Genomic DNA, 24742 nt, shown 5'->3' with positions numbered 1-24742 from the left:
TTGTATACGTTTAATGAAGGATTCAGCTAATCCGTTTTGTGTATGGACATGTGCCACAGGATGTTCCACACTCACCCCCATGGACATACAGTAATCATTAAACGCTTGGGATGTAAATTCACCAGCATTATCTAGACGTATAGTCTTAAGTGGAAAGTCTGGAAAGTGTGCTCTTAATCTTATGATTTGAGCCAACAGCCTAGCAAATGCTAGGTTCCTTGTGGATAACAAGCAAACGTGAGACCATCTGGTTGATGCATCGATCATAACCATGAAATATCTAAACGACCCACATGGTGGGTGTATTGGTCCACATATATCACCTTGTATCCTTTCCAGAAAATGTAAAGTCTCTTTTGTGACTTTTACTGGTGACGGTCTTGTGATTAGTTTCCCTTGTGCACATGCTACACAAGTGAGATTTTTAGGGAAAACCTTTTTCTCTTTAAGGTTGTGCCCATTCGAACTCTTAATCACTTTACGCATCATGTTCGAACCCGGGTGGCCTAACCGGTCATGCCATAGAGTGAATTGTTCAGTGAACATTTTGTGCTTTGCCATGTTAGCTTCTATCATGTTTATCTTAGCATGGTATAAACCAGTGGCTAGTGCAGGTATAGTCTCTAGGACCTTCTTTTGGCCATTTACATTTTCTGTAATGTATAGGAATTCTTTAGTTCCTTCACCCTTGGTTTCAACATGATAACCATTTAATCTTATATCTTTAAAGCTCAATAAGTTTCTCTTAGAGCTGGGTGAGTATAGGGCATCACTTAGTTCAATGTGTGTGCCGTTAGGCAACAAAACGTGAGCCTGGCCGTAGCCTTCTTATTAAGTTAGCTATACCCGCAATTGTACTAACATTTGCACTTTTCATTTTAAGATTTATGAAATATCTTTTGTCTCTTAGTATAGTGTGGCTGGATCCACTGTCCACCACTAGTTCACTCATGTCATTGGCCATTTCTATAAATAGGACAAAATTTTGTATTTTAATAAGACAATTATAAAATAAAAACCATTGCATTTAAAATAATCATCCAATACAAGAAAGGAAAATAAAGCATAAAAGCATTGAAATTAAACCAAAATTAAAACGAAAATCAATCATCCATATGAAGGCAATCGGAAGTCTCTAGCAAGTCGTCATTCTCATGATCGAAGTCTCCTTCATCATCGATGTACGCATAGTTGGCTTCCGGATTTTTCTTTAGAACTTCTTGGTATGCATCAATGAGGTGTTTGGGAGTTCTACAAGTCTTGGACCAGCGGTTTGACATACCACATCTGTGGCAGACCGATTTGGCCTTGGTGTGTGGTTTAAAGGACATACGGCCCCTACCACCACGTCCGCGGCCTCCTCGGCCGGCCTGTCCGCCACGGCCACCACGTCCTCTGCCACCACGGCCTTGGCCGTAGTGTCTTTCTCTGTGGACGTAGTTGGTCTCATGGGGCACTTTTGGCTCCTTAGACTCTATTGCAGTTTTCTTTCCCAAATCAACCTTATTTGCTTCCGGTAATGGGGCCGTACCAGGAGGTCTCATAGCACTGTTTATCAGCAACAACTCATCATTCTGCTCAGCTAGCAGTAAACATTCAATGAGTGCCCCATAATCGGCAAAACCTTGATGCCGATACTGTTGCTGAAGAACTCTATTGTTAGGGCTGAAAGTAGACAAGGTCTTTTCTATCAGCTCTCTTTCAGTCACCTCTTTTCCACATAACCTAAGGAGTGAGACAATCCTAAAAAGCTCAGAGTTATACTCCTCCACGGATTTGTAATCCTGGATCCTTAGGTTTTTCCAATCAAACTCGGCCTTTGGAAGGAGCACCGTCTTTTGGTGCCCGTAACGGCGTTTAAGCTGTGTCCAAAGGGCGAGTGGATTGTCTATGAAGAGGTACTGGCTCTTGAGACTCTCCGCAATGTGATGGTGCATATGTTGGAGACACTTGTTCTTTTTCTTGTCAGTGCTCTCAACTTCCTCATCAATGCAACCAGCTAGGCCATTTGACCTTAGGTGGATTTCGGTGTCTTTCACCCATTCCAAGTAGTTCTTTCCAGAAGCTTGCAAGATGGGATAGTCTAGGCTTTTGAGGTTTGCCATCTGCATATAAGATAGACAACCGATAGTTAGCATGCGATATTTGAGATCGAATCATGCAACAAATATTTATTCAGGTCATGCGGTATTTGAGACCAAAACATGCCTTAGGCCATGCGGTATTGGAGACCGAAACATGCCTTGCCTATTATAGATTTCGTTGGTTTAAAATCATGCATGCAAAGACAACAAAAGCAAATATGTATGCATGCAACTATTTCCTTATTTCTAGATAGGATTTACTTTTTAAATTTCCTTTTAGTTTAAGATTTAGTAAATATTGTTTCAAGGGTTTTAGATAATTATTATAATTGATTAGGAACTTATCCTAACCAAGGTTTTAATTTCCAATTTCATGTTTTAATGTTTGTAGGAACTTAATATAAGTTTTAGTTCAATCGAAATTTTCAACCCTAGAACAAAAGACTAAATTTTCGAGTTTAAGAAATCCTAAGGATGAATTCATGCAGCCGATTTTCTAACATCCTATACAATGATCCAATTTTAATTATGATGCATGAATGATCCAAGTTTTAAATCCTAGAACAATTTAACAATTTTCGATTTTAACAAATTCAAGTTCTAGGCTCTTATGCAACAAACAATTCAAACAACCAAATTCGATTTTAAGTTTGACAAAGTTTGGTGCAATTTACAAACAACCTAACAGCCCTATGCAATCCGATTTTAAGATTTACATGGATAGAACTTTAAGGTTTGTTTGTTTATGTACTTGGATGTATTAGGGTTTAATAGTTTGTTAATGTTCATGTTCGATAATAGGGTTCTAAGAGGGTTCGGCCATATCTTTACCTTTCACCGATTTGGATCTGACTGGATATGGACCGGGAGCTAACAGACCTCGGTTTTACCTCTCTCTCGCTCACGGCCACGAACAGGACCACGAACAGAACCACGAACCGCTCCTTTGTACTTCTCTCGTCCGGAATCACGTACCGCGAACACACGAACTCACCCCCGAACACGGACCACAAACCTCGATCAAGTTATCGATAGAAGCTTGATCACGAGCTTAAGGTATGCTCGTGAACAAGGAGATCTTCGAACAGAAAGATTTTTAGTCTCGGATGGAAGCAAGAACAGAAAACGGTTTAGGGTTTTTGGAAGAGAGAAGAGAATCAGCGGCTGCCTTAGGGTTTTAGGGTTTGGGAAGCGGCGGCTGCTTTTAGGGTTTTAGGGTTAGGGTTTTCTCAGCTGGCCTTAGAGGCTATCATGCTGATAACGTGTTATGAAACTAGAGAGTTGAAGGATGAAATCTCTTAGTCTTATTCATGAATGTCGAGGTTTACAAGTATATATAGTAGAGTACAAAGGCTAAAACCCATAAACCGACTAGAATATATAATAGGCCATGGGCCGTAAAGCAATGGCCGATAGGCCGTACATGCGCGGACTGTACATGGGCCGTAAGACCATGTCCTAATGGACTGTGAGCGGGCCAGTCTATAGAGTCCACTAAATATTTTACAACATCTAGATTCTTATTAAACTAAATAAATTTTTATTGGTGTTCGATCAAGTACACCAAGACAAAAACAAAAAAATCTTGATTCCAAAATCACAATGGTACAGAAGAAGTCAAATGCTTAAATTAAATAAAACCATTAAATCTGATCGAACTGATCAATTGTTTGTACCCATTCGATTTCAATCCTCATATCTTTGAAAACATACAACAAAACAAAAACAAATATCCCTACAACAAAAGTTATAAGTACAGAACAAATTAGTATCAGAGGAGAATCAAAAGGAAGAAACACGAAGAGAGGATGAAGAAAAACTTAATCAATCACAACCAGGACTAGGAGGAGAAAGAAGAAGAAGAAGAAGAAACCAAGCTGCCGATTAAAATAGTTTCTTGCCGAATTAAAACCAAACAGAACAAAAACCCTAGATCTGTACATCACAAGAACGATTAGTAAATTCAGAACCCTAAACAAGAAAACACGAAGAGGATGATCAGAGAGGAAAGAAACCTAACCAAATCACCACGAGGAAGAAGATGCCCAAATCGATTGTACTAGTTTCGTGACTGAATCAAACCAAAATCAAAACCCTAGATCAATACAAACATATATAAGAACGATTACACAACACTTGTATAAGTCGTGATACAAAGACATTGAAATTGAAATTGAAATACAGATCTAATCGTAAAATTAATCTCCTCACCAGTCGTCTGAAGGATTGATTCTTTCGAAAGAACCAGAAGGAGAGAGAGGAGGAAACAATGTGAAAATTTTGTTTTACAAAATAAAAGTGTGAGAGATTTTGTATATATCATAACACGTTTCCTTAACGGCTAGAATTAACATGGATTGACCGTTGATTCATTAAATACCTCAATCGAATGGTTTAGCATTTTCCAATAAACAAACGCAAGAACAAAGAAAATTAGCGTTTTATCCTCAATGGTCTTGTGGTATCTATCTATATTATTAAATGGAGAACACACTTAGAGATAAAAAAAAAAAAACAAAAAACATGATGTGTATAGCCAAACAAACTAACTTGTCTATATAATTAAAAAAAAATAAACTTCCCTAAAACAATGGTAACAATTATTAAAGAACTAAATGATTAACTTTTTTAATAATTCAAAATATTCCAGTATTTTAGGAAACTATATTAACTATAAATGATACATTCTTATATTTTAAGAAACTATATTAATTACAAATAATAAATTCAAATATTTGACATACCTTCACTATATAAAAAAAATACAGCCAATAAGATTACAAAATGAAAATTTTAAATATTATAATAAAAACGAAATTATTTATTTTAACAATTCCTTGAATTTTATATAGTAATTAAATTTTTTATAAAATAATAAGAGATTTTCGCAATTAATAAAACTTATCATTTAAGATTCCATAACAACTGCATCTAATTAAATTCGAATAGTATATATGAAAATAACTTAACTTTAATTTAAACAGAATTTTAGGGATTATTTCTAAAACTAACCTTATATATTTACTCTTATCGGTTTAATAGGAATTGCAAAATCTAGACAATTAATTCATTATCCAAATCAAATCATCCATATAGATTCAAACACATTGTATATGCATTAACTGAAAAATAAATAAAATTTTAAAAGATTTTATATAAATTTTTGTTTTTTAAACGTAAACGTAAAAAATGTTTAGCCTGACTCTTTCCAGCCTATAAATAGAGTATGTATTATATTATTTTTCTTATTGTAAATTTGTAATCAAGTGTATGTATTAAATTATATTATTTTTCTTATTTTTCTCAAATATATGATGTGAACAGTCTTTTTTAAAATGGCACTATAATTTGAGATGTATATGGAAAAGAAAACAAGCAACACACATGAAAGTAAAACTTTATAACATGAGTACCTTAAGTCATCATGATCTTTAAAAAGTCTATAAATTAAAAAAAAAAAAAAAAAGATTACTCTGCAAAATACCACATGAGATTAGAAAATTTAGATAACAACATTCAATTTTCAAATTCTTAATAATTTTGGTCAGAGTTAATTTAAGAACATATATTTTGTAGAATTCAGCTATTTTTGGATTAAAAAAAGAAATAATTTTTTTTTAAAAAATATATAAAGAAAGTTTGGATAATTTCCATTAATTTTATAATAATTTTGTAAAAATTAAATACTCAAACGAAAATACGGATATCCTGTTAGAAGCTTTCCCTATTTATTTATTTTTGACAACCAAATACGAATATTATTTGCCCAATCTCTTATCCGCTAGACTAATATAAATATTATCAAACGAATAATAATTTTAAAAATTATTATATAACAGAAATTTACATTTGGTGGATACAATATGTCCAAAATATATATGCCTATGTTCTCTTATTTATTACTTATTTTTAATTGTTTCCAGGCCAACCGCTGGTCTGATCCAAGTCTTAAAGTACTGATTAACTCTCAAAAACCCAAATATTCATAAACCAAAATGAAACTGAACCAAAAACTAAAATGACAAAAATTTGGGTTACGAATGTTATACTAAATAAATATGTTTACACATACTAAATAAATAATTCTAATTCTTGACATGTTCTATTACATGATAAAATACATTTAATTTTCTCAAATAAATCTTACTATTTCTAATTGAACTAGCATAAGTTCAAAATAAAATAAAAATAAAAAATACATAAAATATGTTCTATAACAGTTAAAAATATTTGAACAAAAAAACATAATCTAATATAGGTGAACCATATATAAAATAATAAGAATAAAGAAGTCAATTAATTTTGTAATATTTTTATTATAACGCATGATATATAAATATACTATGAATTATATTTATGTTTATTCCATACGGGAGTTTGAGAATGTGTGTTTTCGTCCGGTCCCGTCCTGTTTTCGATCAAAAATACAAATTTGTCTCATATTCAAAATGTCCCATATTGGGAATGTATTCTTTTATGCAACAGAAATTTGAGAACAGGTGTATATTTGTATTTGTCTCAAACGGGTTTTCATTATTGTTAACAGTTATATATTTGATTTGATAGTTCACAGATTTAATAGAATCTAACCAATTGATTTCGTTTGTTATCAGTCCAACCATTATGTTGTTCCGAATTTTATAATTTTGGTGAAACTATTATTATTTCAAATTTTCAAACATTAATAAACTAAACCAAAAATCAAACTAGAATCTCAATTAGTATGAGTTTGATTATAAATACTAAAATAAATTGGTTTATAAACATAACCTCGCACGTACATGCGGGTCTGAACCTAGTATATCATAACACGTTTTTTTAACGGCTATAATTACTAGATTATGACCCGCGGTACACCACATGACAAGTTTTTTTTATTTTATTAATGTATTATTTTAATACTAATTTTGCTAATGTACTCTTTTGTTAATTTTAGATTATGACTTGCGGTATACTGCACAACAATTTTAGATTATGACTCGATTATGCTATGTGGTATACCGCACGATAAATTTTTTTAATACAATCTTAATTAAATCAGTTTGACTCGACATATTTTATATGGTGTTGTTAAAATAGTAAAATAAGGATTTAACCTGTATTGAAATATCATATTAATGATATTTTATTTTTTACTATTATCAATTCAATCATGTAACGTCATATAACCCGTCATATAATATAACTCGTCTGTGTTATTTTAAAATTTTAGCATGTTTAAATATTCATAATTTTAAGCTTTTTATCAAGTTTAGATATATCAGTTATAAATTATAATTTTCTTAAAATTCTATAATTTACTATATACGGTAAATTTACTATATATGTATGTTGAACACACACTATTCTATTAATCGAGTAATATATGTTCGTTTTAAAAAATTCAAATCACTATATATGCAGGAAAAATACACATTTTTATTAACTTTATGTATTATATGATGATTCACTACATTTAAATTTTAAAATCAAAAAAATATGATAGGAGAATAAATTTTTAATATGAAATAAATATTCTAAATATCTATACTAATTATAGAATATTATATATAGGATATTTAAAATATTTTAATTCTGTTTGGTTATAAGGATAGTAGAGAAAATTAACTAAATTTGTTTGAATATGAATATAAGTATTCAATGACATTAAATGCAAAAACTTTCTAATATAGATTTTTGAGCAAAAACTGCTGCAAAAATACTAGTATAGATACATGGATTGACCGTTGATTTATTAAATACTTCAATTGGACGGTTTAGCATTTTCCAATAAAACAAACGCAAGAACAAAGAAAAATAGCGTTTTATCCTCAATTGTCTTGTGGTAATATATCTCGACAAATTAGATGGGTTTCGTAATGTAAAAGAACACTTTAGTAAGAATCTATTCAAAATTTTAATTCGTTTCTGAATTATGTGTTTGGATCTATTGTGTATATATTCATTAAAATTGTGATGAAACTCAATGTACTACAAATAATACATTTTAGGACGAATCGAGTTGGAACCGATACATTTCAACTCTTTCATCTTCCATCCGTAGGTAACATTTTTTGCTTCTCATGCGTCTTAGACTCAAGACACACAACAATAGAAAACTCTTTTTTTATCACAGTGAATTAAGTAGAGTAGGTCTCAACACAAATCTGCCCAATCCTCCCATGTATTTTTTTTCTTCTTTTAATATAACTTTTTTTACAGCATGACCTTTATGTAAAGGGAACAAAACCCAGTTTTCAAAAATTTAAGCGATTTCATTCCCATCATCAACCAAACGACTTAATCAGCATTACATCTATTTCATTCCGTATCTAATGCTTTTCCCTCTATTGATTACAGACAAGCATAAAACATACACGGTCTTGGTCTTCATCTGATCAGTTAGTTGTCCTGTCTTTACATTTTCAGCGAATCTGACTGTATTGTGTAATGCCTCGTTTTGGTGGTAGCTTTCTCAAGATGAAGAGGACCAGAGAAGACGGTAATATCTCCACCAACTGTAAATAAGTACCAGGATCAGATTACAAACGGAAAAGTTATGTTGATGTTCATGATCAGAGATTATATGATTCAGCTAAGAGAGAAGGTTACCAGGTAATATATGAAGTTGAGGATGGGATGTTCTAACACATCAAGGTTTGCCCCCTCATCGAAAGCAGCAAAGCACATCTAAAACCATATTAAATGACAAAAGCTTTGGTTAGATGTTAACTCTAAAATTGACCGACTATAGTCTATATTAGAGAAGGTAATCCAACCAAGAAGATAAGGATTCATAGATATCAACAAAAACGATGTGTTTGTGTGCGTCTTTACCATGATACATCTGATGAGGAAACAAGTGAAACATATGGTTGTCACGTAGCCAACCTACCATACATAAGAGAGAAAAGGCGTAAACAGTCAAGACGCAGCAACTAATAAAGAGTTGACTGGTTATACTTATGATGGTTCACCTCTTGCAGCTTTTTGCTGCGCCCTTTAGATTCTACTGGAAACCTTTGCAACATTAGGAAAAGCCTGCCATAAGATCAAGATAAAAGGACAAAAATATCAAGCACAATCACAGTTCAAGATATTTTCAATGGTATGCATAATGCAAATGTACTCGCTTTAGCACCAATGGAATCTAGTCTAGCTACGCATCAAAGTAGGAAAAGAATGCAAGTGACTGTGACTGCTAGCACAAGCAACATAAGCACAATTTGTGATCTCACCCTCAATTGTAACAACACAGTTCTAGTGGTAATGTAGAAACTATGGTAATGTCAAATTGTAGTACATATACAAATATACAAGTGGCAACAGATTTACCTTCCACCGTAAAGTAGGAATCCAAGGGCAGCGAACAATGAAACACCTGCAATTATAAATTCGCAAAAGAGGTGGAGACAAGGACTATGGATTATATAGCAAGAGGGATAAAGTATATTTATGCTTGGTTGAAATAGGATCGAAGGTAATTTACCTGCAAAGAACATCTTAGATAGGATTATCATAATTCGAACAGGCTTCCACCACAAAACCAACCAAAGACAAATCTGGAAGTAATACATCCATGGAGAATATAGTAAGCACAAGATCCCACAACAAAATAAACTTCAAAAAGTTTGAGTTGCACAAAATTCTTAAAAGAGTGGGAAATGTATACCTGAACTACATATACAACTGCATTAATTGTGAAGAAGCTTGGCCTCAGTCCATCAGTAGATACTGCACGCGCCTGTCCAATAAAAGAGTGTTGACCAAATATCAAAACCAAAGATACCATAAATAAAAGAAACATAGCTATATACAAAGATATTCATACCTGATAGTAAATTTCAGCCCAGAAGAGAACGAGAAGAGCATAGGTGGTGAAGAAAGCAAGACTTGGAATATCAAGCAAGATATGTTGCAGAATCTACAAAGATAACATTTGCAAATTTAGATTTATTGACCTAAACTGCACATTTCTGTATGTAATTTGTTCAAGATGTAGATTTATTGACCTCTGGATGCATGAACTGCACATTTCTCCTGAAGACAAACACCACAGCACGAACTAGAAAATAAACGATAAACCAAATCAATCAATAAGAACACACTGAATACTAAATCACACAATTCGCAGAAACACCAACCTCCATTAACAACGAAATTAAGAAAGTGGAAGACCTTTTGCGTCGTCCATCCATATTCCGGAACTCTCAATTGTATCCTCACAAGTTGAATCTTAACCAAACCTCAATATATTAGTTTGTTACAAACACCAATCCCGTCGAAGAATCTAATCCCTAAAAGCGACGATGATTTTCAAAAAATAATCCAAAAAACGAAAAAAAAAAAGCGTACCACAGCAACGACGGAAACGATTCCGTAAAGAACAGCGAGGACATGGAAGATACGATCCTGCCAAATCGGAGACTCGTTAACATCAGACCACCAATTCGAAGCTTCTTTGAGATTCAACGCTTCCACCACATCAGAAGATGACATCATCATCGCCGACGACGCAATACCGCCGATTCTCATCTAACAAAACGATTCAGATTCCTTCTCGATCTTGTTTTTGAATTAACACATACATATGACAAGTCTCGATTCGTATCACCTCTTTTTTTTTTTTTCTTTTTGTTTTTTTTTGTCCCGAAATTAAAAATTGGAAAAACAACAAAAATGGAAAAGAAACGGCCGACGTCGGAGACGAGTGAGAGAGACGAAATAAATAAAAAAATGTCTAGAAAATAAATTAAAGTGAGAACCGGAGATAGCCGGTAAAATCAGTCGAGAGATTGAAGTTGTTGATGAATGTTGACTGACACGCTGCTACACGTGGCACATGTGGATAAAGAGCAAAACACAAGCTGGCATGATACATTTGAATCTGATACACACCCAAAAAAAAACAAACTAAAAAGATGAAAGATTTTGCCTAAGTAAATGCTATGATTAAATTAAACAGTTATGGTAATTTATGGTTAACTAATCTTACTTTGAATTGTACAAAACGACTAATCATTATAGATTTTTTTTACTAGCTGGATACTAGTAATAAAATAATAAAAAAAAAGAAATTTAATTTGTAAGTAATAAAATAATTTATGAAATAAAAATTAAATATTAAAATAACAACAATAATGAAATATATAAAGTAATATCAGGTAACAACTCATAATATGTATGGAATAAATTGATTCAAATAAAATTATTATTTGGATAATTAGATAAATAGTGTATCGAGTTCTCTAGCAATAACACCTCGTCACAATTTTTAAGAATGCTTCACTATTAATATATAGGAAATAAATTTATTATAGAAAATAAATAATAATACCAAACAATTTTTATATTGTCATTTATTACATTTATTTTAATTAGAAAATAAATGATTTTATTGGGTGTAATTTTTATGACCCAAAAGACAAATCTATATGTATCGATATTAGTTTGTTGATATTTTCACATTTTGATGTGGTGGTGGTGGCTGTATTCGGTGTTTTGGAGGTAAAACTGGATATGTCACACTTGAAAACTGATTTGTTGATATCTTCACATTTTTAGGTGGTGGTGGTGGATGTTTTCCATGTTTTGGAGGGTAAAATGGATGTGTCACGCCTGGAAATTTGTTCATTGATATTTTTACATTCATGTCTGGTACGGTTGAGAAAGTTGGGTATCTAGCATGGACAAGGTCAAATGCAAGAAGAAGCAGAGTAGCCACTACTTTTATTTGGAGAGAGGTTTATAACTATTTTTATATTTTTGTTTGTAATTAAAAATGTTTATACACGATAGAATATTATATAGAGACATAAAGTAAAAAGTAAACATTAATTTAGCTTTGATCTAATCATTTAATTCCAATATTGCATATATACATTTAATAATTATGTATTATAAAAATAAAAACATTAAATTGTTATTTCACTTTGAAAAAAAAAATGCATTAAATACACTAAAGGAAATCATTTTTTGTAATATAAGAAAAAGAAATACCCTAAAATAGCACTATTTTTAGGTTTTTAGCATACACTCTCAAATTTCCAAAACTAGCATTTTTATATATTCAAATTATTATTTATTTTTATATAACAAAATAAATTATTGATTTTGTGTGATATCAAATCCATTAACTTCGTCAACATGCTCCGACGTCTTTTCCGGCGAGATGAGGTGGCTCCAACAATCGTCATCTCCAGATCGTCTTCCTCCAACAATCGTCATCTCCAGGATCGTCTTCCTCCAGCAATCGTCATCCAGATTTTGAAAGGTATTGAATGAAATGAAACACAGCTCAGCACTTTCTTTACCAGACCCAGCGGCGGAGGCCAGCGTGTAATCGAAATCAGATCGAGGCTAAGGTAAGAGAAGAGAACGAGATAGAAGAATCCCAAAGGCATGACAAAGAGCAGACCGATAAACTAGTTCTGCTGCCAAGGGATATTCATGACTCGGTTTCCTCGCCGGAGGAGCTCTAACAGCCAAAGCTGGTGGTGAAGGAGGAGATGATGATAGTGGCTTTCTTATGGAGAGAGCGTGTTGTTTCCCGTACGTTGACGCCACCGTGAAGGATCAGATTGAGATCTCGTCGACAAAATCTGTCACTCTAATTATCGAAATTAAGAGCAAAACAAACCTGATTTGATGATTATTAATTAGGTGATTATTCATGATTTGATGGGTATTAAATTCACAGAGGTCGATGTATTGATCCAGGTGAGGTGAATCAAACTGTTCGGTCTGATTCTAGATTACCTCTTAATCATTTTTGTTTTGATTTTGTTTCTGTGACGTCTGCAATACAAGCACTTGCATTTGATTTTTCTATAGAGACTAATGTTCATCCTCAATTTTAAGCATGCTAATTTACGTTGATCATGAGTCTCCTACGGTTATTGTTTCTCTGATTTTTCATGTATTTAATCCCATTTCTCTTTTGAGAAGATAAAAATATTTAAATTGTTTAGTTTAAAAGTCATGCGTGAATGGTTTTTGTGTGTCTATCCGACGAAGCTATGGAGCTAAATTTACTCAGAAGAAACAATAGAAGCTTCTCTTCTCTTCTTGCCAAAGTTATTGCATACCAATTGTTCCATATAATATCATTGTGAACAAAACAGTTGGTAAGAGTAAATAAGTTTGTGTGTGTAAAGATCTATACAAAAATAAGTTATAGAAACAGTTGGTGAGAGTAAACAGTTCGTCACCATTTCTGAGATTTCTGAACATTCAGGAAATCCTTCCTAAAATTCAAGTATGATTTCCTAAATATTATGAAATTCTTCCTAATTTAAAGAAATGAGTTTTTAATCTTCTATTCTTTTGTGGTGTCTTAATGTATCACAGATTATTCTAATATGATGAATTTTATGCATTAAATTATTTTCAAACATTATGAGGTTTATACAGGAACCATCTTTAAATATGTAATCTCATATGATATTTCAATTTTTTTTTTATGAAAACAATCCTGAATTGCAATGAATCATTCCTGAATATTATTGTATCCTTCCTAAATTTTAAATAAATGTGTTTCTAAATTATTTTTTTTTGTTTTGCTTCAATGTGTCAAATATTAGTAGATTACTCAATTAGTAAGTGGTAATGATTTTATTTTTATGCACATCTTGATGTTAGAAAATCCAAAAAAAAATATGAAGATCATCTGGAAGTTCAAGTAAGCCTTCTTGAATTTCATAGATTCCTTCCTGAATTTCATAGAATTAGTCCTGAATTTCATAGAATCATTTATATAGTTCAATCACCGTTAAAACTAAATGCTAACACAGAAACATATGACATTGTCATGGCACAAAAACATCACACAAGTACAAAAACAATCCAAAAATGTTTCACAAACATCATACATGTCTAAAAACAGATAAAGTAAAACTGGATAAAAGGAATATAGACCTATGAAATGTCAACACACTCTTTAACTATATCCAAATAATACTTGCATCTTGTGTCGTATGTAGATACATCACATAGCTTGGAGAAATCTTCAATCCTATTTTTTGGGATAAAAATTGAAATCTGGAAATATGTTTGAGGAAAGTCTTCCTGAATTCTCAACAATGCTTCCTGAATTTTCAAAATACAACTACAAAATAACAAGATTCAGAGGAAGAAGAAGAATTTCAGGGAAATAGTGGACAATGATCAAATTTGAGAGAGAGAGAGAGAGAGAGAGAGAGAGAGAGAGAGAGTAGACGTACGACTTCGAACTCTGAACGAGGATGAGATTGCCAAGATAAGAGAAGATTGAGCAGATTCCATGGGAACAACTACTTGAACGAGTTGAACAACTACTTAGCAAAGCTTCCATGGAGTTTAGGAAGGTCTTCCTGAGACATCAGACCGGGTATACTATCAATTTCCTGAGACAACAAATGCAAAAAAAATATGAAACCAGACAGTAGTCAGAGCTCAGCATATATAGCAAGACCAAGAACTAACTTGAACTTGCTTTCATCCATTAATATCTCCTTGGCTTTCTCACATAATGCTCTAACGTAAAGAAAATAAGACAATACTTCATATGACGTTCATTACTTCAACTTACTAAGTAGATTCCCAGTAATTCACTATAAAAAAACATGATTTGAAAATACAAACAAAAAACCAACTTCACACACGCAACAAACATGACTTTTTATATCTCTCACACCATCCTTTGACATTTTCCCACTGATCAAAAAGCAAGTAATGAAAAAGAAAAAGATCAATCTTTACCATCTACATCATATCACATTACCAGGCACATGAAAACATGAGCTTACATGTGGTTAATCACTCTATGTTAAGAATCTGATGCAACTAATATTCATCATCAAACCATATAAGCAATCAAAGCCAATTATCTAATCCATAGAACTGCAGTGAAGATGAACAGCCATGAGAATATACAAATACGCTAAGATCTAACATTTTCAGAGAGATGTTCATTTCAAATGAAATCGAAACCTTTCAAATCAAATCTGCTAATTCACATACCAGCCTATAACACTCTTTTCCCCTGCAAAACAAACCCCTCACAAACCCAAAACAAGATTTTTGATATCAAGCCACAAACGAAACACAAGAACAAGGAGATGGGAAAATCTGGAGAGGAAAGAGACACATACCATGAAATGCTAGCAGGGAAGAAGAGATGGGAGACTAAGCAGCGCGAGATTGAAACCAACAGACTTTTGATTATCAATTAAGCAAGCATAATAGCATCAAAATCATGAAAGATCGCAGGAATCATAAGAGTAACTTCTCTATCAAAAATATGGACTAAGAGGCACCTAAACGGAGAGATCTCGATGAAGATAAAAAAGTATTTGTTGTTCATGGAGATATCTGGGATGCTTCAAGGTTGTGGGGAAATAAGGATTGGATTGGCTGCTCATGGGAATCGTTTCTTTGTCTGCTTCATCGTTCTCCGTTTGGAACCGCCGGTGAATTGAGATCTCAGAGATAACAATCGAGAAAGATGAAAATTTTTATTAAATATTTTATTAATAATTTTAGTTTATTTAATATTAAATTATAGTTTTGGAAAATTGTTGAGTGGGTGCTGTGTTTGGAAGAAAAACTTAATTTTGTGCTATTTTTGAGAATCTCCCTATAAGAAAATACAAGTTGGTATTATAGATTTGCACAGACAATGAAATATTTTGCCTAATTAAGTGAGGAAGCAAAAGTAAATACTACAATTAAGTTACACAGTTATGGTAATTTATGATTAATTGATCTTACCACAAAACAACTAATCATTATGGGTTTTCTTTTACTAGCTAGATACAAGTAATAAAATAATAAAAAAAGAAATTTAATTTGTAAATAATAAAATAATTTATGAAATAAAAATTAAATATTAAAATAACAATAATTATGAAACATATAAAGTAATACCATGTAACAACCCATAATATGTATGAGATAAATTGATTCAAATAAAATTATTATTTGGATAATTAGCTAATTAGTGTGTCTAGTTCTCTAGCAACAACACCTCATCACAATTTTTAAAAATGTTTCGCTATTAATATATAGGAGATAAATTTATTATAGAAAATAGATAATAATACCAAAACAATTTTTATATTGTCATTTATTACATTTATTTTAATTAGAAAACATATGATTTTATTGGGTGTAATTTTTATGACCCAAAAGACAAAATATATGTATCGATATTAGTTTGTTGACATCTTCACATTTTTATATGGTGGTGCTGGCTGTTTTCGGTGTTTTGGAGGTAAAACTGGATATGTCACAGTTGAAAACTGATTTGTTGATATCTTCACATTCTTATGTGGTGGTGGTGGATGTTTTCCATGTTCTGGAGGATAAAATGGATGTGTAAAGCCTGGAAATTGGTTCACTGATATTTTTACATTCCTGTCTGGTACGGTTGAGAAAGTTGGGTATCTAGCATGGACAAGGCCAAATGCAAGAAGAAGCAGAGTAACCACTATTTTTATTGGAGAGAGGTTGATAATCATTTTCATATTTTTGTTTGTGATTAAAAATGTTTATACACGATGGAGTGTTATATAGAGACATAAAGTTGAAGGTAAACATTAATTTAGCTTTGATCTGATATTTAATTCCAATATTGCATATATACATTTAATAATTATGTATTGTAAAAGTAAAAACATTAAATTGATATTTGACTTTGAAAAAGAAAATGCATTAAATACACTAAAGGAAATCATCTTTTGTGATATAGGAAAACACAAGCTCGCATGATAAATTTGACACAGACCCAAAAAAAAAAAAAGATGAAAGATTTTGCCTAATCAAGTGAGAAAGCAAAAGTAAATACTATGATTAAGTTACACAATTATGGTAATTTATGTTTAATTGATTTTACCACAAAACAACTAATCATTATGGATTTTTTTACTACCTAGATACAAGTAATAAAATAATTAAAAGTAAATTTAATTTGTAAATAATAAAATAATTTGTGAAATCAAAATTAAATATTAAAGTAATAATAATTATAAAACATATAAAGTAATACTAGGTAATAACCCACAATATGTGCGGAATAAATTCATTCAAATAAAATTATTATGAGTAAAATTATTATTTGGGATTTAAGATTCATTTGCTTAAAAAAAATATAGAACTAACTTTTTTTGTTTTTTTTATTTACATTTATTTTGTGTAAAATTATGTCATCCGTAAAATATTTGGGAAAAATGATTGCCAGCTATATGAAGTATACGCCAACACATGGCTACACATACAATCAATACAAGTATCAGAAAATTATAGCTGGCAATCATTTATGTACCTGGTAATCATTTTTCCATATATATATATATATATATATATATATATATATATATTTTCCATATATTTGAATGTGGTGGATAAGATTTTAAGGCTCTTGTTAAATTAATATTAAGGCTCTATTTGAAAATTGTATGAATAGTCAATATATTTTAGTTACTCTTAAATTTTTATTGTAGGTTAATATTAACTATCAATTTTTAACATGACATATATAAAGTTTAATATATTTTAAAATCAAATGAAAAATCATTTTATATACATTAAAAGAAGTATTAGTAATTTTTATTGAAATTTCATTTATTAATATTTAATATATATTTTAAGATGTTATTGTTTGGTCATCATTTATTATTTTGTTTATTCCTTTCATATTTTCCTTTCATTCTTCAAAAATTGTTTATTCCGTTCCGCATTGTTCTTTTTGTTCCTCTAATGGTTAACAGTAGAAGCCAAAATGAAATTTATAAGTATTTAACAATATATAAATATATCTTAGTATTTTAATTTAATATTCAAAAATTATGTAATATAATTTGGTATGGAAGACATTTGTAACATCCGCTTTCTAAAATTGTGATGTAGGGAAAACTAAAGGAATTGATTTTGGTTTAATTAAATTCTGGTTTAATTTAATTAAACCAAAAACCCTTATTTCTCTTTCTTTTTGTCGACACTTCCTCCTCTTTTGTGCTTTGGTCAACATTGTCATCAGAGAGAGGGAGATAAAGAGAGTTAAGTATTGGTTATTTGGTATAAAGGAGAAAGAGAAGTAGATCAAGCTTTTTCTTTAGAGTTAAGAGAGAAACAGAACTGTCAGGGTTTGGGAGAAGGAGGATTCGACTGGTCAAATCGTTTTGAAAGGTACTGATTTTTGGTAAGGTTGTAGCTAAATGTTTTTCGTACATTCGCCTTTTTACAGAAGTGAATTTGGGTTAATATTCTAGGAGATATTGACAGTTTCATGGGGCGTTTTTTCGCATTCACGGATTGAGACCAGCGGGTGTTTCGGGATCAATTGCGGTTTCATCTGAGATCTGATCGTGCTGAAATTTTGTGGGAAATTTCTGGACCTATAGACCTTGCGTTTCACCGGAGGGATTAGAAAGTTAACGGTTCGTTTTGATTTCGTAGTTTCACTTGTGAGGTTGTTCTTTTCTGATTTTTCTATCAGTTTGTTTTCAATGTTTGTTTGTTTGTTGTTGTGATTCATTGTAGGAGCGAGTTTGGTTGTTCTTGGATATTGGAGAACCTCTCATTTTGTTGTAGTTATTTTCGTGAATCACTTGTTAAGGTGAGTGCGTGACCATGAGCTTATCTAAGCGATTGAGTTGTATGACTTGTTTTGTGTGATGATGTGTAGGTGTGGTGAAAGTGTTATTGGTTGTTCTGTTTAAATGGTTGGTTTGTTATATTTTATTTGTAGTTGTACTCTTGATTTGCTTGTGTGTATAGCTCGTAGATGGGAGGATCGCCTCACTGAGTATTTCTGGTAATACTCACGCATCTCATTGTGTTTGTGGTGCAGGTAGAGGCAAACAGTGACCGTGGGATCATGGCAATGAAGAGGAGGATGTTCTAGTGGCTCGTTTGGTTGTTGTCTGGCTTTTGTTAGGTTGCTAGAGTTGAGTCCTAGAATGTTGTTTAGGATTTCTGGTTCTATGGTTTATATTGATTGGATCTTTAGCTTATAATTTCGAAATTATTACGGTCTAATTGATATTGGTTATTGGTTAATTGGTTTTATTATTTCCGCTGTTTGGTGTGATTGTGGTTAGGTGGCTAGTGGGTATGAGACCACTAGCTTAGTTGTTTATTATCATATTATATTAATATTTTAATTATTTGTTATTTAAAAAAAAACGGGTCGGGTCGTTTCAACATTTTAATAAAATGTAATCATTTTGTATTTTAAAGATTTTTTTTTTGGTATTTTAATGTAAAGATAAGTTCTACTATTTTTAATAACTGAGTTAGACATTATATTTATATGTTAATTTTGAAATGTTTATAAAAGTATGTTAGGAAATAGGTGAATGTTATTAAATTTAGAAAATAACAAATTTTTTTAATGAGATATATATATAATGGCATGAATTGTAATTAATATTAACTAATGAGGGTGATTAGCTAAATGGTGTTTCGAGCTCTCTCGTGATGACACCTCATCATAATTTTTAAGAATGCTTCCCTATTATTAATTAATATATAGGTAATGTAGATTTATGATCGAAAATGGACAATAATATCAAACAAGTTTTACATTGTCATGTATTACATTTATTTTAATTAGAAAACATATGAGTTTATGGGGTGTAACTTTTATAACCCGAAAGACAAAACTATATGTATATTATTAGTTTTAGATGGTGGTGGTGGATGTTTTCCATGTGATGGAGGTAAAAATGGATGTGTCACACCTGGATATTGGTTTGTTGACATCTTCACGTACTTATGTGGTGGTGGTGGATGTTTTCCGTGTGTTGGAGGTAAAAATGGATGTGTCACACCTGGATATTGATTTGCCGACATCTTCATGTTCTTCTGTGGTGGTGGTGGATGTTTTCCGTGTGATGGAGGATAAAATGGATGTGTCACACCTGGATATTGATTTGCCGACATCTTCATGTTCTTCTGTGGTGGTGGTGGATGTTTTCCGTGTGACGGAGGACAAAATGGATGTATTACACCTGGATATTGGTTTGCTGACATCTTCACGTTCTTATGTGGTGGTGGTGGATGTTTTCCGTGTGACGGAGGACAAAATGGATGTATCACACCTGGATATTGGTTTGTTGACATCTTCACGTTTTTATGTGGTGGTGGTGGATGTGTTGGAGGTAAAAATGGATGTGTCACGCCGGGATATTGGTTTACTGATGTTTTTGCACTTCTGTCTGGTATAGAATGAAATAATTCAGTTGAGGAAGTTGGGTACCTAGCCTGGACAAGACCAAATGCAAGAGGACGCAGAGTAACCACTATTTTTATTAGAGAGAGGTTGAAAATCATTTTCATTTTTTGTTTGTGTTAAAAATCTTTACCCAACCTTTCTTATATATTGTTGTGACATAGATAAGATGAAGCAACATAATTATTTGGTTGACTATAATTGTATGCTGACCAAAAACGTAAGGTAATATATTAATTATTTTACTTAAATTGTATGTTCTATATATAGCAATATAGTTATATTAGTTGAATATATATTATGATTTTTGTGGAAAATATAAATAAAAGTCCTTTATAAATTATATGCTTCCATTTATTTGATGAACATATCCAATAAATCTTTTTTTAAAGAAATAATTCTAAAATTTATCATCAATTCTAGACTTCTAGTTCATATAATTAGACCAAGCGGTTCAAATTGTACCGAATTCAAAATTTGTTTTGTCCCACAAAATTTACGGAAGTATAAATAGTATGCATGAATAAACGCATACTATTTTACTATTTTTGTAAATCATTTTTATATATAAAATAGTTTTAAGCTTAGAAGTGATTGTAGTGAATTTTACCAATTAATATGCTAACGCACTAGTGATCATATCATTATATCACTTATGATCGAACCACAAGAAATAGACAATAGAGTTTGCACACTAAGCTAGGACAATGCAAATGTTTGGTTTTAAAACTAACAACCTAAGTGAAATGAAATCAAAGAACTTAGAAAAACCAAACTGTATTTTTTGTTTGAAAAAAATTTACATTCAGTTCAAAAAGAAAAAGAAAAAAAAAGTTATTCATAATCTAACTAACATGTTCTCCAAAATTTCCACATGTGAGTACGTTGAATGAATTGCTTGGAAATTGGAAGTGAATTCACTTGAAGCGCATCTCTATTCTCCCATTCGAATAAATACAATACATGATCCTAGTGATTAGTTACGGACTTGGCATTCTTGTGTTGGATTGGTCGAGGACCATTGCTGTGTCATAATATAATAGGAATCATCTTAGTCAACTGTGCCATTTGACCGTATGGCCTTGCGTATGGGCGGGCCTTCAAAGACAGCAAGCATCCTACGGTTGCGAGGCCACCATTTTTATTTTTAGTAATGATAATATATTCTTTGAGGTCAAATTAAAATATATACTTCTGATCAATACATAATGTTTAGTGAAACAAAATTACCTACATACAGTATAATAATTTACTTACAGTCTTAGCTTAATAATGACTATCTTACCAATTCGATCCAAATAGCAACTAATTTTGAATGTGAAGAATTATGATTTGAGATACAAAATTATTAATAGTGAGAATAATAGAAACGTTTTTTTTTGGGCTATAGGGAGAGAGTACAAACACAATAGTGGCTTAACTTAAAAGGCTCCCCCATCACTGTGAATGTCCCTTATATTGATGTCAGCTTAAAAATTAAAAAGAGAGAAGCTTTGAGTAAAGAAAGACACAGTGTTCCTGCTAGTTTTGCTTTGCTTCTCTTGGTCGGTTTAGTCGGACGTTCGGTCCGTTTTAGGCTTAGGACCGAGACAATGAAAGCCGGAGAAACCAACTTCTTCTGATATTGCGCTTTTGGGCGTTGATGCTATTGGGTCAAGCTCTACTTGCAGATCATAAGGTTCTAATAGCTTGGATTTGATATGTTATTCAGTATAGGATTTAGATTTTTCTGTGTTGGTAGTTGTTTTCGTGTCATAGAGTTTATTTAGGTGGTTTAAGAGATGATTTCACATCGAATTGTGGTGTGTTATCTATCTCGTTGTGGTTAAAAAATGCAATGGTAATCGATTAGATAGCGTTGGATCCGCCTAATGTTCCAGGGTTGTACTTGATCAACCATTGCATTTGCTTTTGGTCCAATTCTATAGAGGCGAATGTAATATATCTTGGATTTGGTTGTAATCTCTTAGTTAGATGNAAAAAAAAAAAAAAAAAAAAAAAAAACACACTGTATCAGTCTCTGTATGTACTTTCACAAGCTTCCAAGCTCTCTCTCTTATCACTGTACTCTTTCAAAATAATGCTCTCTGATATAATCACAATCTACCAATATCTTCTTTTTTCATCACTCCCTTTTAGGATTTTTTGGTCTCGAGATTTGAGTTTTTAAGACTAGACAGTGAACCAAAAGCAAAGTTACGATTCTTAAGTTTCTCTCTCTCTCTCTCGATGGATTACGAACGAATCGGAAAGACCCAGGTGAGATTTTTTTTTCCTGCTTCGGTTTCACGTTTTCCCAAACTGGGTTTTGCGTATATTTAGGGAAATCAAAAGCCAGATTTGGCATTTCCTTGATTTGTTAGCTAACTCTTTTGATCTCTGTCGTTTTCAAATCACTTCTTCTTCTCTGTGACTCTGTCTTTGATTTGAAAAATAAAATCTCCGCTTTTAGTTTAAATAACAAACTCTTATTTTCTCTCCGATGGGCTTTGTTAATAGGTTACTACTAGTAGCGGCGGCGGGTTTTCACCGGGGAAGTTAAGGAGTATGCTTCTTCTAGGTGTTGATAGAAAGAAGAAAGAAGAAGAAGAAGAAGAAGACTCTAATCCTCCTACAATGAGATCTGGGTCTAATCATATTGATGACCCTAGGGTTTATGGTGGAGCCCCTTAATCATTTCTTAATACCCTTTTTAATAACGCTTTTTGACTCTATTTGCTTAATGGGTAAATCTAAAGTTTGCTTCTTTTTGATGTATGTGTTCTCTCTCTCTTAGTCTTAACTCAGCTTTGCTTTTGTTTATCTTCAAAATGTTGCAGTTGCTGGTGGTTTAGATGATTGTAAAGATGTTGATGTTGTGAGTGAGATTGCTGATTGTTCTACTTCAGGGATGGCTCGAGCTGTTAGTTTGGGTCTTCAAGAGTATCCGAGTCTTGATTATGATAATGTGAATGAGATTAAGAGTGTTCCTGCTGCATCATCTGTCTTTGAGTTTCAAAAGACTGATAAGGAAAAGGTTCCTCAAAGATTGCCTATTAGATCATTCTCTAAACCGGCTCCATCTAAATGGGATGATGCTCAGAAATGGATTGCTAGTCCTACAGCTAACCGACCAAAGACTGGAGGACAGGTTCATGTTCCGGGTTCGAGGAAAGGGCCTAGCTTTGGTCGCCAGACTTCTATGAAGATTGTTGAAGTTGCTGATCAAAGAACGGTTGAAGAACCTGACACAAAACGGATAGATGTAAGCGAAATGAGAAAGGAGACAGGACACAAGTTTGTTAGCTGGGAAGTTGATTCATACACAGCTGCGGATTCATATGTCAAACCGGTTCTTATGGTTGAGAACTCTACTGAAGGTGGTGTTAGCTGTCTCTTTGAGTTATTCAGTTTGTATGTTTTGTTTGTCTTCTAAATCCGAAGTTTACTTGCTTGCAGTTAATCTCAGTCGACATGACTCGTCAGTTGCAACTGCGTTTGCTCAGCCGCCTTCAACAGTAAGATCTGTATCGATGAGAGACATGGGGACTGAAATGACTCCTATAGCTAGCCAAGAACCTTCAAGAAACGGGACACCGATCAGGGCAACAACGCCAATCAGAAGTCCTATATCTTCTGAACCTTCAAGTCCAGGGAGGCAAGCATCAGCTTCTCCTATGACTAAGCAGGAACTGTCAGAGAAAGAGCTTCAAATGAACACTAGGAGAGAGATAATGGTGTTGGGTACTCAACTTGGTAAATTAAACATTGCTGCTTGGGCTAGCAAAGAGGATGAAGACAAAGACGCTTCAACATCACTGAAGACCAAAGCTTCTCTACAAACTTCTAAAAGTGTCTCTGAAGCTCGTGCTACCGCGTGGGAGGAAGCAGAAAAGGCTAAGCACATGGCTAGGTACTCGAAAGTTGCATTGTTTTTTATAGTTCTCTTGTTTCATTAAAACTTTGATATGACTTTTGTCATCTCCAGGTTCAGACGCGAAGAGATGAAGATTCAAGCATGGGAGAATCATCAAAAAGCAAAATCTGAAGCCGAGATGAAAAAAACTGAGGTAAAGTACACTAAACATAGCTACTTAAGTTTCAAGTCATGATTGTGAACAAACTTGGTAAAAACTTGAGTTATGATTGGTGGAATTCTTGATATTGTAGGTGGAAGTTGAGAGGATTAAAGGACAAGCGCAAGACCGGTTGATGAAGAAACTAGCTGCAATCGAGCGCAAAGCAGAGGAGAAGCGAGCAGCAGCTGAAGCAAAGAAAGATCGTCAGGCAGCTAAAACAGAGAAACAAGCTGAACAAATCAGAAGAACAGGCAAAGTACCTTCATTGTTGTTCTCTTGCTTTAGCTTTTGTTCTTAATAACATATAATCCAATCCTTAATGTGGTGTTTGTTAATTCTCAAGAACTATCTTTCTATCATTTGTATAATAAAAGCTTTTTAAAACTACTTTCTTGTGAACTTTTTTAGTT

The 24742-nt window shown here is 32.6% G+C and overlaps 4 protein-coding genes and 2 long non-coding RNA genes across 10 annotated transcripts; 2 read left to right on the top strand and 4 right to left on the bottom strand.

The window, feature by feature from the left end:
• On the bottom strand, positions 1029 to 4537 carry LOC104790005. 4 transcript variants are annotated; one of them, XM_010515691.1, is made up of 4 exons: positions 4296 to 4537; positions 4105 to 4179; positions 2916 to 4019; positions 1029 to 2105 (listed from the first exon to the last, which is right to left on the bottom strand). In XM_010515691.1, the coding sequence occupies exon 4, from the start codon at positions 2103 to 2105 to the stop codon at positions 1104 to 1106; it is 1002 nt and encodes a 333-aa protein (XP_010513993.1). In that variant the 5' UTR covers positions 2916 to 4019; positions 4105 to 4179; positions 4296 to 4537; the 3' UTR covers positions 1029 to 1103. The 4 variants fall into 4 exon arrangements, with proteins under 4 accessions (XP_010513993.1, XP_010513994.1, XP_010513991.1 ...); XM_010515692.1 differs by having other exon boundaries at positions 4105 to 4155; XM_010515689.1 differs by having other exon boundaries at positions 2916 to 4179.
• Positions 8230 to 10803, bottom strand: LOC104790004 (tobamovirus multiplication protein 3). Its single transcript, XM_010515688.2, has 11 exons — positions 10419 to 10803; positions 10208 to 10298; positions 10076 to 10128; positions 9895 to 9987; positions 9736 to 9807; positions 9553 to 9625; positions 9399 to 9444; positions 9041 to 9104; positions 8901 to 8954; positions 8676 to 8753; positions 8230 to 8581 (listed from the first exon to the last, which is right to left on the bottom strand). The coding sequence occupies exons 1-11, from the start codon at positions 10596 to 10598 to the stop codon at positions 8489 to 8491; spliced, it is 897 nt and encodes a 298-aa protein (XP_010513990.1). The 5' UTR covers positions 10599 to 10803; the 3' UTR covers positions 8230 to 8488.
• LOC104790003 lies at positions 13828 to 15563 on the bottom strand. The gene is made up of 3 exons (XR_768594.2): positions 15194 to 15563; positions 14285 to 14446; positions 13828 to 14169 (listed from the first exon to the last, which is right to left on the bottom strand). It is a non-coding gene; the product is annotated as an uncharacterized LOC104790003 (long non-coding RNA).
• Positions 18190 to 18613, top strand: LOC104790002. Its single transcript, XR_768593.1, has 3 exons — positions 18190 to 18227; positions 18324 to 18478; positions 18582 to 18613. It is a non-coding gene; the product is annotated as an uncharacterized LOC104790002 (long non-coding RNA).
• Positions 19686 to 20496, bottom strand: LOC109133259 (extensin-3-like). Its single transcript, XM_019246243.1, has one exon. It carries the CDS (start codon positions 20379 to 20381, stop codon positions 19686 to 19688), a length of 696 nt encoding a protein of 231 aa, XP_019101788.1. The 5' UTR covers positions 20382 to 20496.
• LOC104789995 lies at positions 22276 to 24739 on the top strand. Of its 2 annotated transcripts, XM_010515680.2 has the most exons (6): positions 22276 to 22533; positions 22774 to 22933; positions 23094 to 23633; positions 23713 to 24166; positions 24242 to 24323; positions 24424 to 24739. In XM_010515680.2, the coding sequence occupies exons 1-6, from the start codon at positions 22504 to 22506 to the stop codon at positions 24628 to 24630; spliced, it is 1473 nt and encodes a 490-aa protein (XP_010513982.1). In that variant the 5' UTR covers positions 22276 to 22503; the 3' UTR covers positions 24631 to 24739. The 2 variants fall into 2 exon arrangements, with proteins under 2 accessions (XP_010513982.1, XP_010513983.1); XM_010515681.1 differs by lacking the exon at positions 22276 to 22533 and having other exon boundaries at positions 22916 to 23000.

Source organism: Camelina sativa, chromosome 6 (assembly GCF_000633955.1).
Source record: "Camelina sativa cultivar DH55 chromosome 6, Cs, whole genome shotgun sequence".
NCBI lineage: Eukaryota > Viridiplantae > Streptophyta > Magnoliopsida > Brassicales > Brassicaceae > Camelina > Camelina sativa.
This window is presented reverse-complemented; position numbering and strand designations above follow the sequence as displayed.